We start from the raw sequence: 14,179 nt of genomic DNA, 5'->3' as shown, positions 1-14,179 counted from the left end.
TGGAGGAACAACACTTTATATACCGGCTGGATAGCCTCCAACCTGATGGCATGAACACTGACTTCTCCAACTTCCATTAATGCCCCTCCTTCCCTTTTTTTCTCTCTCTCTGCCCATCATTCTACCTGTTCTCCATCTCCCTCTGGTGCTTCATCCCCCTTTCTTTCTCCAGAGGCCTCCTGTCCCATGATCCTTTCCCTTCTCCAGCTCTGTATCACTTTCGCCAATCACCTTTCCAGCTCTTAGCTTCATCCCACCCCCTCCGGTCTTCTCCTATCATTTCGCATTTCCCCCTCCCCCTCACTACTTTCCTTTCAGTTAGTCCTGACGAAGGGTCTCGGCCCGAAATGTCAACAGTGCTTCTCCTTATAGATGATGCCTGGCCTGCTGTGTTCCACCAGCATTTTGTGTGTGTTGTTCAAACTGCCTTACTGCTGCAAAATACTGATTATACTATGTGCTCTGTTATCTGTAACTGCACTGTAGTAGTATAATTCTTAAATCTCATTAATGTTATTTTATTTTAAAAATAATATAACAGACACAAGCACAGCTATTGGGGATGTGAAGAATAAGAAAGATGTGAAATTCAAACTTTTATTATAGTTTGAGCTCCTACTCCATCAGAAAAATTACAAGATAAGCCTATAGGGCACATTAATATGTAGAATCCAAGTGTTCCACATTGCTTAACTGCAATAAGTGGAAAATAGTTGCCCTGCATGTTTTATTGTACATTTTAAATGGATGCATCACTGTTACATTCAACAATCACAAGGAATGCACTTTATGTAGTTTGTGCATCTAGAAAAGAGTTCATAATCAGCCTCTCATACTTCCTCCACCATCTAACTAGATCATGATTGAACTGAAATTTAACTAACTGATCCATTCAAAATAATCGCTTACATAATAAAATTCTATTGATCTCAGCCCTGAAGATTTTATTTGGTGCAGTTTTTTGATGCCTTTAGGACAAGTTTCGGGAACGATATCAAAAATGTGCTTGTTTTCAATCATGAATGTCCAAGAATGGTTTTAAGTATTCCAAGTATTATATAATAGATACCGATTTAATGAAAGAAATCAGCCATCTATATGACAACATTTATCATTAATAAACTACAAAACTTACTTACAGATGGAAATCTGCTGAAATTAGTAAACTAATGGGAACTTCAACATTGATCTCATTATAAAATCTCCCAAAAAAGTTATATCTTGCTGAATGAAAAGTAAATAAGATTTTAAAAGTAAACTGTTTAACAAGGCAACACACTCAAAATACTGGAGGAACTCAGCAAACCAGACAACATCTATGGAAAAGAGCACAATCGATGTTTCAGGCTGTGATTAAGGGTCTCGGTCTGAAACATCAGCTGTTTACTCTTTTCCATAGATGCTGTCTGGTCTTCTTGAGTTCCTCCCACCATTTTGTGTGTTGCCTTGATTTCCAGCATCTGCAGATTTTCTCTTGTTTGTAACTATTGAACAAACTGTGGTTCTGAAATATGTTTTGGAAAGTCCAAATTTTCTGTTCCAAGCTAAAGAATTAATTTTTCCTATTTTGCGTACAAATTTATGATATTTCAACTTCTACCAAAACCTTGCCATGGAAAAATTATTAACTACTAATAATATATTCTGCTTGTAATATATTGACAGGCTGCACCACAGCCTAGTACGGAAACACAAATATCTTTGAATGGAAAATCCTACAAAAGGTAGTGGATTTGACCCAGTCCATCACCGGTAAAGCCCTCCCTACCACTGAGCACATCTACACGAAACATTGTCATAGGAAAGCAGCATCCATCATCAGAGATCCCCACTACCAAGGTACAAGAGCCTCAGGACACGCACCACTAGTTTCAAGAACAGTTACTACCCATCAACCATCAGGCTCTTAAATAATCGGGGATAACTACACTTATGTTCCTACATCCAATTAACTCACTTTATGGACTCTATCTCATGTTCTTGTTATTTATATTTGCATTTGCACAGTTTGGTGTCTTCTGCACTCAGGTTGATCTTTCATTGATCCTGTTACAGTTACTGTTCCACAGATTTGCTGTGAATGCCCATAAGAAAATAAATCTCAGGGTTGTATATGGTGACATATATGAACCTTGATAATAAAATTTACTTTGAACCTTGTAACATTCTGGTTTGCTATGAGGATTCCTTAGTGAGTTTAGCAGGTAACTATGCTTGATGACAACACCTCTGTCTGAACCACAAATGGTTCTGTAGTTGGCACTCGATCAAAATTAAAATCAAAGGGGAAACCAATACCATGAGAATGCTAATCAGTGAATATCATAACCAGTTAAAACTCAGGCCATTAAAATGTTACAATATTTTTCAAAAAATCATCCGACAAAAAAAAACTACAGAACTCCAAAAACCCTCCCTCCCATAACGCTGAAAAAATATGGCAGCATGTTGATCGCTCCAACTTAAATGAATACACAACTGCTGTTTTAAGCACTAAGATCTTCATATCTCCCTCTCCGGAATTGTTTATCAATTGTTGACAAAACAGTTCAGTGGGCCAGTAAATACATTACCTCTGCATCCTGCTCCCTCAGGGAATACTGCTTCTGTAACCTCTGCAGTGTTTTGGAAGACAAGGACTTCATTTCCAACACAAATTCCAGCAGCAAAACCAGTTGGTCCGGCAAAAGCTGAAATGCAAATAGTTATGATTAGAGGAGTTATTGCTGAAGGGATAATGCCTTCTATGCTGCACTATGTAAATATGACATGCTCTGTAATTTGCATTTATTGAACTTAAACATACCATTTAGCTTCTTACACAACAGAACATTTCACAAAGTGCTATTAGAAAACTTTAAATCCAAATTTAAGTTTCTTTTGAGTATTTATATTACTATTTTACAGGTATACAGACTTTGAATGAAATGTCCTTGCAAATAATACAGTAGATTCGGTTAATTGGAACACATCAGGACATTTTGGCCCAATTAAGCAGCTGCTCCAACTGACTGGCTTCATGGAAATGATCAAAAAGGTATATAAAAAAGACCAACTACTGTTTAACTGAATAACAAATTACATATTTAAATGAAATACATAAAGTATTAGAACACTACTAATGCTAAAACAGTACTATAAAAATGTGTATTAGTTCCTAACATTTATCAACAGAGAAATTCATCTGGTGTATTCTGCTGTGTATGAGATGGCCAGGGAAAGGTAGCACCTCTGGTGAAGGAGCTTGTCCTGTCCATTCTGGGACAGCTTACTAATCTTTGGTCCCCATCGGACACTCAGCTCTCACCCGAGGCTCCAAGTAGCAACTTACATCACACAGCGGCCACACCCTGGTGGACTGCTTTGTCAGGTAGACTAAACAGGTGAGGGCAGCAGGTGGGCTCATACCCCATTGAAATAGAGACATGCTTATACTAGCATATGAAGTCAGCACCGATAGGCCACATGGCTAAGATCAACAGTGAGATCCAAAGGCCAAGCTTGGTGGAGAGTGAAGAACATGATAGGGCACAGAAGAAGTCATGGTTACCCAGGGCAACTAAGGAAGACCCCAGTTTGTAATGACTACTTGTACCACTGGACCTGAACTTCCAAGGTCAAGAGAGTGGAACTGTCCCTGTGCAACAGTTTTCCCACTTCATAAACTTTACAACATGGGTTTCACTGTGATCATTGGATATGACAGACACCCAATATGCTGCTGTGTTCTTTTGACTGACTGTAAACAAACCAAATTAGTGCAGACATCTAGTGTAGAAAATCCTCCAAATCTTCACTTTCATTGTAACATTCAAGATGATTGTCAATACCTTCAAATTCTTTGTAGTTTCTAACTTGTTGAAATAATGAAATTCTTTCACTCCCAGCTGTATCTGGAATCTCTAAGCCTGGATGTTTGAAACCTCACTGAACAAAACAATTCTCAATTGTCTTACTGTTTATTTCTCCCCAACTATCAGTGACCAAAAATCACTGCCTTTTGAACACAAACACACTCAAATGACCCTATTTAAAACCTGTTCGCTTAAGCATGGTGTAGTACCTAATGGCCACACAACTGCATGTGATTTACACTAGTCAGTAACTGTTCGGCAACAGTCTCCGGCCCCAATAAGTGGCATAATGTTCCAAATAAACAAAGGGAATCCTGACTATTTTCTTGATTACACGAGTGAATCTGCAGATGCTGGAAATAAATAAAAACACAAAATGCTGGCAGAACTCAGCAGGCCAGACAGCATCTAGGGGAGGAGGTAGTGACGACATTTTGGGCCAAAGCCCTTCATCAGGAATGAAGTAACATGGGATAGTCGAGGTGGGGATAAGAAGTGGGGGGAGGGATGAAGTAGAGAGCCCGGAAGTAATAAGCTTAAGGGAAATGGGCTAGGGGGGAGGTGGGGAATTATGGGAAATAAAAGAGTAGGGCTGGGGAGAGATTATAGTGAGGGGGGGGGAGAAAGAGAGAGAAAGAGAACCAGACCAAAATTATAGATAGGGATGGGGTAAGGGGGGGGGCAGGGGTATCAACGGAAGTCTGTGAATTGAATGTTCATGCCAGCAGGTAGGAGGCTACCTAGGCGGGAGATAAGGTATTGCTCCATTGACCTGCGTGTGGCCACATCTTGACGGTAGAGGAGGCCATGGACAGACATGTCGGAGTGGGAGTGGTCTGTGGAATTGAAGTGTGTGTCCACAGGGAGATCCCACCACTGCTGGAGGACTGAGCGCTGGTGTTCGGTGAAACGGTCTCCCAGTCTGCGGCGAGTCTCCCCAATGTATAAATGGCCACATCTGGAGCACCGGATACAGTATATCACCCCAGTTGACTCGCAGGTGAAGTGGTGCCTCACCTGAAAGGACTGCTTGAGGTCTAGGATGGCGGTGAGGGAAGAAGTGTGGGGGCAGGTGCAGCACTTCTTCTGTTTGCCGGGATGAGTGCCCGTAGGGAGGTGGTGGGGAGGGATGGGGGGGGGGAATGAATGGACAAGGAAGTCGCATAGGGAGCAATCCTTGCGGAAAGCTGAGAGTGGGGGGGAGGGGAAGATGTGTCTGGTGGTGGGATCCCGTAGGAGGTGGCGGAAGTTATGGAGGATTATACGTTGGATCTGTAGGCTGGTTGGGTGATAGGTGAGGACCAGGGGGACTCTATCCCTGGTGGGCTGGTGGGGGGATGGGTTGAGGGCAGAGGTACGTGAAATATGAGAGATGCGATGGAGGGCAGAGTTGATAGTGGACGAAGGGAAGCCCCTTTCTTTAAAAAAGGAAGACATCTCCTTTGTCCTAGAATGAAAGGCCTCATCCTGAGAGCAGATGTGGCGGAGGCAGAGGAATTGAGAGAAAGGGATAGCATTTTTGCAGGAGACAGGGTGGGAGGAGGAATAGTCTAGGTAGCTGTGAGAGTACTTTATTTTCTTGATTCGTATTGATTCTTAAAGAGTTGTCTCAGAAAAGTGGCCGCCCCACTTAACCGATGGCCCAATTAACTGGAATCTACAATATTTCATAATTTGAATAAAATTTTCACTTGTCATTGCAACACACATAATGCTAGAGGAACTTAATGAGCCAAGCAGCATCTATAGTGAGAAAAAGTTAAGACTCTTCATCAAGACTGATTTAATTTTTGTTTTAAGTGGGCTGCAGCCAGTGCCAGAGTGGGATCCAGAGGCTGCCATAAGATCCTCCTCCATTGAATAAAATCTTTCAGATGCAACCTATAGTAATGCTGAGTTTCTTGCCTTAATTCTGATTCAGATCACAATTGTGCTTACACTGAACTGTAAAAACATGAACAGATGCTTTTGATGTGCCTTCAAAGGAGTAGCTATGCACATTTACATTCAACATCATTTATTCAGGAATAGGTCAAGAATGAAGCAGTACTGTATTTGTGTACCCATATATGGGGATGTATCATCACATGCTGGTGTTTTTGCCAGAAGTAATATTTAACATAACTAAGACTTACCCTTTTAAGGTACTTTGAAGAAGAACTGCTATTCTAAACTTAACCCATCTTACTCTGGACAACAAAAAGTCTCATATATCTTTTTTTATTCCAGTGGAGAAGGGATATTCTTCAAGCTAAAAGAGGATTCAATTTTGCTACCTGCATTTCTCCATTTTTTATTGCAGATAAGTTATTCCCATTGTGTTAAAAAGGTGGAGTTCCAGGATTTTCTCTCGTGACAATGCCAGCAGAGGGACAGATGATATTCTTGCTGCCTTTGTGTGTAGAAGTGAACTGCAGTTTGTGTACAATATACATTGCACCCTCAATGCATCAGTGGTGTTGACAGTGAACTGGGCACCATTCAAACAAACCACTCTACCACAAGCATGGCTTTGTATGACAGATATTCAGTCCTTCTCCTAATCGTGAAGACATGATGTTTATATGGCTGGTCCAGTTAAGATTCTGCTCTTTATTTCTGAGAAGCTGCATACTGAACATTCATCAATAACCTAAGTTACTGTGAGGAGTCAGGTTGAGGATCATGTAGAAGAACACCATCAAGTAGAAGACACTTGCAACAATGTCCAAGAGTTGAAAGAACTGACCTCCAATAATCACAATCCTTTGAGTTTGAATGCTTTGTGCTTGACATAATCAGAGTGAGGGTGATCTTTCCATTTGAATCCCATGAACAAAAATAAAAATTATGTCACTACAAGTTATGTCCAAAGCTCTATAACCATGGAGAGCTAACCATGAACCAAGGAATTTAAACCACCGCAATTCGACTACCACTAAAACAGGCAGACACCATCTTCGTGGTCCTAAATTCATCCCTAGAGCATCCAGACAGTTTAAAAAAAAAGCATTAGACAATCACTTACTGACTAGTACACTGCCGTGGAAAACTGTAATTCCAAGCAAACTCAACACCAAACTCTAAGTCCTGGGAGTAAACACCTCCCCCCGCAATTTGATCCTTGACTTCGACCAACAGACTGCAATCAGTAAGAATAGGAAGCACGCATCTGCCACAATAATTCTCAACCAGGTTGCATCCTCAGGCTCCCCCCCCCCCACCCCCACCAACTCAACTCTGTTCATTCATGACTATGTGGCTAGATTCTGCTCTAATTCCATTTAAAAACTTACAGATACCAACAGTAGTGGGTCACATCACAAGTAACAATATGAGTCAAGAGTACCAGGCGATACAGTGCTAGAGTGCTGAGTAATATGGTGGAACGCTATCAATTTTTCCCTCAATGACAGCAAAACAAGACAGGGAGGCAATGCGCATGCTCCTATCTATATCATTGATGCAGAGGTCAAGTGGGTTGAGAGCTTCAAGCCCCTGAGAGTGGAACCATCAGTAGCCTGCCCTGATCCAACCATGTAGATGCATTGGCCAAAATATCTCACTTCCTCAGGAGGCTAAAGAAATTTGGCATGCTGCTACTGACCCTCACTGACTTTTATTGATATGCCACAGGAAGTAGCCTATCTGGATTCATCACCACTTAGTAAGGAAACTTTGTCGCACATGAGCACAAGAAACTGCAGAGATCTGTGGACACAGCTCAGTAGATCACGGAAACTAGCCTCCCCTCCATGGATTCTATCAACACTTCGCCCTGCCTTGATAAAAGAGGCAACAAAGATCCCACTCAGACCGGACATTCTTCCTTTACCTCTGTATCTTTAATCAGTACATGGAGAAGTTAGCACCTCCAAAAACATTTTGAAATTTTAATTCATTTATTACGGTGGAGAGACTTCTCCAAAACAGGTAAATGTTTACAAACAAGATCACTTGTATTTGTAACTCTATGTGTTTAAACTGGTCTACACAAGCAAACAACCAAAAAATACACTGAAAACAAGGGTCACAACAAATGATAATAAATGCAGGAGGGAAAGCATAGTTTACCTTCAAATAAGAAAATTATATTTCTCTCTTTTAGTGAAAACTAATTACACAAGTCACACTGTACCTACAATTTTCTTACGTTCCTTGTATGTGGTATTTCTGCAGTATCTATGCTGCCAAGCAATCTGTTAATGTCATCCTGCTGCTGATGTTTTGCTTAAATCTCATTCATCTCTATTTTTAGAAGTCTCACAATCACCATTTTTTCGCCTTTCATGGGTGAAAAACTGAAGTGTGCCTGTCAAGATGCCGGAATTACTAATCTTCACTCAAATCTCTTGAGTACAGAAAGCAATCTCATCCAACTGCCAAAACTATTCCTTTCCTTCCTGGCAACATATCACTGAAAGACCTTTGTCATATTCTTTGGCCTCAGGCAGAGGGTCTTAAGCATACATGTAACTACTGCAGAAATTCACAAGGCAACCATGAATTATTTACAAGCTCAATGTAACATTCTCATTGTAATCAATTTCCACCTTATGGCATTGCAGCATAACAGGCGCAATGCCTTACACCAGCCAGCTGAAAGGTTGAGGTTCAATTCCTGACGCTGCCTGCAGTGCGTTTGTACATTCTGCCAGTGACCACGTGGGATTCCTCTGGGTGCTCCAGTTCCCTCCCACATTCCAAAGATGACTGGGTTAGGGTTAGAAAGTTGTAGGCATGCTACGCTGGTTCCAGAACACAGTAACACTTGCGGACTTCCTAGAACTATCTCCACTGATTTGATTTGACACAAAATGATGCATTTCACTACGCTTTGATGTACATGACAAATAAAGCTAATCGTTAATCCGTTTTTGTAGATTCTGTGTCAGCTCCTAAACAAGCCGAGAAACTTAGCTATCCCTTTAGAACCTAAAGCACAAAATTATGAAACAACTGTCAGCTTCTCTGTTGTATCTTCTTATTTCCAATATAATCTTCTCTGCTTGCACTTACATTAATCGTTTGGTTAACTAGGAATCCCTATTACCATTTATTCAAACTTATTTACTTAATGCTTTCATATGAATGCAATAAAAACAGCTTTTCTGGCAAGGAAATGTATTATTTCTCTAAAGAGTACAGAAATGAACAAATAACATTGATGCGAACAGTAGATTAGTTTAAAAAAAACAGCAAATGATAACCAAAGTGTGGGACAATGTGGATCTTTTTCATATGCTATGAATAACTATGTTTGCAGCATCTTGGAACTACACTAGCACTTTTATGAAAAAAAACTAAATATGCTCTTTACATTAGTGAAAAACTCCTTCACTTGTGTGAAAACTATTTTGTCCTACTCTGGTTATCACTTGCATGTGTTTTTAACTAATCTACTGTTCACATCATTGTTAATTTTGCCTAATAGATCATTCTTTTTAAACACAAATTATTTTATAGGCTTCTCAGGCTCAGAACTCAGAAAAGAAAGACTAATGAACAGTAGAGATTCTGCAGATGCTGGGATTACAGAACAACGAACACATCCCAAATGCTGGAGGAACTCCGCAGGTAAGGCAGTATCTATGGAGAGGAATAAAGAATTGGCATTTCATTCCAAGACCTTCATCAGGACCAATGAGAATAAGGGCAATGCTGCAAATAACAGAACAAAATAGAAAATCTGAGATCCAAACCTTCTTCAGCCAAAATATATTAGAATCATGGTGAAATTCACCAGTATATTTTGCAAATATTTCAGGTGGAAACAAAAATATATACTAGTTTTTGAGAAAATAAAACCTCACTTGTTCACTCTTTTAAATTAGCAATAACAGACCCACTTTCGTTAAAATCATTCATTAATAATAATAATTATTGATGTCTAGGTCTCCTTTTTGTTTTCAATATTTTTATTCATTTCTACATAGAAGAATGCAATGTACAAGAAGATATATATTTTAAGTCAAAAAAGATAAAATAATACCAAATACTTTATATTTGAATCACACTTGCAATCTCATTACGCTATATTCATATAAATTAAATTGTAATATTGAAATGTGATAACTTTATTGTACAAAAAAAGAATCTAAGCCCACTACCAAGATCGAAAGAAAAAAGGAAAAACCCTTATCATTTAGTGAAATATGTTATTTGCCAACATCTGTACTTTAACAGCAAATCAAAGGCTTTGAAAATAGTTCAAAAATGGTCCTCACAATGTTTGAAAGTCTTGACTAGATTCAGAAATTGAACAACGGATCTTCTCTAAATTTAAGCATGACATAACATCATGTAACCATTGAGCGTGAGTAAGCAGAACGACGTTCTTCCATTTAAGCAAGAGCGTCCTCCTAGCTATAAGAGAATTAAAAGTCAAAATATGCAAATAAGATGTCTCCAAAATAATATCTTTTCCTCCAACAATACCAAATAAGGCAGTCAAAGGATTGGGCTTAAAATTTACTTTGAAAAGTACAGAGTAAGTTTGGAATACTTCCTTCCAGTATTTTTCAAAACTCGGACATGTCCAAAACATATGAATTAGTGAAGCTTCTCCATTGTTACATCTACCACAATAGGGAGATATATCCGAATAAAAATGAAATAGCTTATCCTTGGTCATGTGGGCTCTTTGGACCACTTTGAATTGTTAGAGTACAGAATTCTAAAAAAAAAACAATCTTTGATATTAGGAATTTTACCCTCAATTAGTGATAAGACTATCTTCCTTAGTTGTATACCTCCAGCAAGAAGAAGCAACTTCTCAACATTCATCCTGCTAATATGTCTCTGAAGTTTAAAAGCAAAAAGTCCAGATACTGGGAATCTGAAATAAAAACTGAAGATGCTATAAATGATCAGTAAATCAGACAGTAGCTAAGGAGACATTCCAGATTAATAACCTCTCATGAGAACTGAGCAAAGCCCTAAAAACTGACAGGCCCACCTTCAAATTAGTGCCAATGCTGACTTACATCATAACCCGATTGCTCTGACCCACTTCTTTGGTAAAGTGCCACAAGACTGAAGGATGGCAAATGTTTATTTAAGAAGGATAGACCTGGTAATTATAGATCAGTTACCCTAACATCGGTGATAGACAAGTCACTGGAATAAGTTAAATTTACATTGCAAAAGCAGGGGTTGTGTAGGGGAAGCCAGCATGGTTTTGTATATGGAAGATTTTATCTTACAATTTGATTGAGTTTTTTTAATGAAGTATGAGGAACGTTGATAAGTTGGGGGTGGTATTTACTGTATATTGATTTCAGTAAGGGTTTTGGTAAGGTTCTGCATGGTAAGCTGCTCTAGAAGGTTAGACTCTAAGGCATCCAAGGCGAGTTAGCAAACTGGATATAAAATTGGCTGGATTGTAGGAATCAGGTGGAAGTACTTTTCAGACTGGACTAGTGGAGAGAACCAAAGAACAAAGCTGGGCCCATTGTTATTTGTCACTTACATTAATATATTGGATGAGAATATGAGTGTTAGCATGTTTGCAGATTACTCTAAAACAGGTGGGGCTATAGGCAGTGAAGAGGAATATTGAATTGTAGCAGGATCTTGATCAACTGGGTAGGTGGTCTGGGGAATGAGAAATGGGATTTAATTCAGTTGTGTGCAAGTGCTACAAATAGCAAGGACAAATCAAAGTAGGTCCCTGGGTCCACTGGTATAACAGAGGGACTCTGCTATGGAATTATGCAGTTCCCTTAAAGGGGAGTCACAAGCAGACAGGGCAGCTTTGGGCATGCTGGCTTTCATTAGGCAAGGCATAAAACACAGAAGTCTGAAAGTTATGTAGTGATTGTACAAGGCGTTGGTGAGTATTGTGTTCAGTTTTAATCACTCTGTTACAGGAATAATATGATTAGAGCAGAAAGTTTTACATCAACTTTTTATTCCCCTCCTTAAATGTTCCGAGACTTGCTGGAGTCCTCCAGCATATTGTGGATGTTGCTCAGGATTTCCAGCATCTTCAGAATTTATTGGCCTTGCAAGGATATTGCCAGGATTTCAGAGACTGAGTTATAGGGATAGCTGGGTGTTAGATACTGATGGGTGATCTCATATGAGGGACCTAGATGGGCTGTGTGCTTTTTGTTGCAGGGTTGAGGAATTGAAAATTAGAGGGCATAGTTTTAGGGTGGGAGGTAAATGGTTTAACAAGACAAGGAGCCACTTATTTTTTTCTTAAGCACAACAGATGGAACCAGCTGCTGGAGGAAGTGGAGGAGGTGGGCACTAGACAGGTATATGAATGACAAGAGTTCAGAGGAATATGGGCCTAGTGCCCAGAACTGGGATTAATGGGGTCAACGTGGACACGTGTAGTCAAAAAGTCTTTTTTCCATGCTGTAAATTCTATGGCTCTTCTTATATCTGTCACTCATAAACTGCCTGCATTAACTGTCTTGCCAATACAGCGAGAGTCATGATCAGCACCACAATTGCAAGTCATGCATTGACACTCACAATGTCAAAAATAAAATGGGACTAATATGCCATGATTTTGGCCAAGGGCTGAAACTAGAACTATACTGAATACAGAGGCACTCAAAACTCCACAGGCCTTCCCCTTTTAGCTGAACGTTAGAAGATATATTCCATTGAAGTGAAATCAATAATCCAATGCAGTAAATCATCTGGTGCCAATGAAGATGCTGTCAAAATGTATATTAACACCCAGGATGTTCATATGACACTCTACAGTCTTGTTACTTATTTTTAGGGGAAATACTTGCTAATCTTGAATAAATTAATAAACCATGAATGACATTGCATGAGCCTCAAGAGCCACACCACCAGATTCAGGAACAATTATTACCCCTTAACCATCAGGTTCTTGAATCAAAGGGGATAACTTCACTTGCCCTACCACTGAAATGTTCCCACAACCTATGACTCACTTTCGAGGACACTTCATCTCGTGTTCTTGATATTCATTGGTTTTTTCTTTCTAATTATTTATTTATTTATTTATTTTTGTGTTTATAAAGTTTGTTTGTTTTGCACATTGGTTGACCGCCCAAATTGGTGTGGTCTTTCATTGATTCTACTACCGTTATTATTCTATTATGGATTTATCGAATATGCCTGCAAGAAAATAAATCTCAGGGTTGTATATAGTGACATATGTACTATACTTTGATAATAGATTTACTTTGAAATAGAGAAACCGTATTAAGAAAACTCCATCCTTATTAGGATCTTATCAACCGATATGATAGCTTTCTGTTTCACTTACAACATGTAGTATCTATCCCAAATATCAGTGCCACACACTATGAACAAATATTTAATATTTATTTAAATAGAGGCACAGCAGATGCTGGAAATCTATAACATACAAAATGTTGGAGAAACTCAGTGGGTCAAACAGGGTATTTGCATCCTGGACGATTGCATCCTCGTCATTAGCGTCCCGGTCATTTGCGTCCCACTATATGTGACTATTACTGGGAAACAAACCCCGTATTATATCTGCTAAGCCTTTTATCTCAGCTCAAAAAGCAACCGTCTAATCAGTTAGGGTAGTTGTAGGCAAATGAGGGATGCCTCCTTTGCGAATGAGCTACTTACAAACAAACCCCCACATGTTTCCTATTACAATTTGGCTTTAAATTTACTTTTTTTTTTCCAGAAACTAAGCTATGTCGCATCTCTTGAAATCAAGCAAAGGTGGAAACACACTTGTTGATGATGGAAATTATATCTATCACTATCATATGAAAAATGCTGCGGGCACGAAAACTTACTGAAGATGCGTGGTACGATCCTGCAAAGCAAGAGTTCATACCGAGAGCGATGTGATAACAAAACAAATTAATGAGCATAACCATGGTTCTGCTGCTGCAATTAGAGCAAAAGAATCAATTTTAGAGTTGAAAGAAACTGCGATATCCTCACAAGAACCAACAAGACATCTCATTGGAACAACTTGGTCAAAACATGATGAATTTTCAATGGCAGAAATGCCCTCTTGTCTGCAATGAGGAGAAATGTTCATCGTTGGAGACAGAAAGCATAAAACGCTCCATCTATACCAAATCAAACATGTAATTACAAAATACCAGAAGAATATTGTATTCTCCCCACTGGACAAAGGTTTCTTGCAACTTATACTGGCATAAATGATGAAAACAGAATGTTCATCTGCTTCTGAAGAGGGTTTGGATGACCTGACACACTTTCAGAATTGGGCAGCAGATGGCATTTTTAAAATTTGCCCACAAATCTATTATCAATTGTACTGCATCCATGTCCAAGATGGTACATTCAGTATTCCCAGTGTTTTTGCTCTTCTACCCAATAAGACTAAAGAGACATATGAC

At 39.3% G+C, this 14,179-nt stretch overlaps 1 protein-coding gene across 7 annotated transcripts in view; it reads right to left on the bottom strand.

Annotated features, from left to right (window-relative positions):
* Nucleotides 1-14,179, bottom strand: part of aopep (aminopeptidase O (putative)) — a 213,228-nt gene that overhangs the window by 25,726 nt on the left and 173,323 nt on the right. For all 7 annotated transcript variants that reach the window (XM_059969857.1, XM_059969858.1, XM_059969861.1 and 4 more), the window contains one exon: nucleotides 2,574-2,690. In XM_059969857.1, coding sequence (XP_059825840.1) covers nucleotides 2,574-2,690 — 117 coding nt within the window. The remainder of the gene's footprint in view (nucleotides 1-2,573; nucleotides 2,691-14,179) is intronic.

This window comes from Hypanus sabinus, chromosome 5 (assembly GCF_030144855.1).
Source record: "Hypanus sabinus isolate sHypSab1 chromosome 5, sHypSab1.hap1, whole genome shotgun sequence".
NCBI classification, from domain to species: Eukaryota; Metazoa; Chordata; class Chondrichthyes; order Myliobatiformes; family Dasyatidae; genus Hypanus; species Hypanus sabinus.
This window is presented reverse-complemented; position numbering and strand designations above follow the sequence as displayed.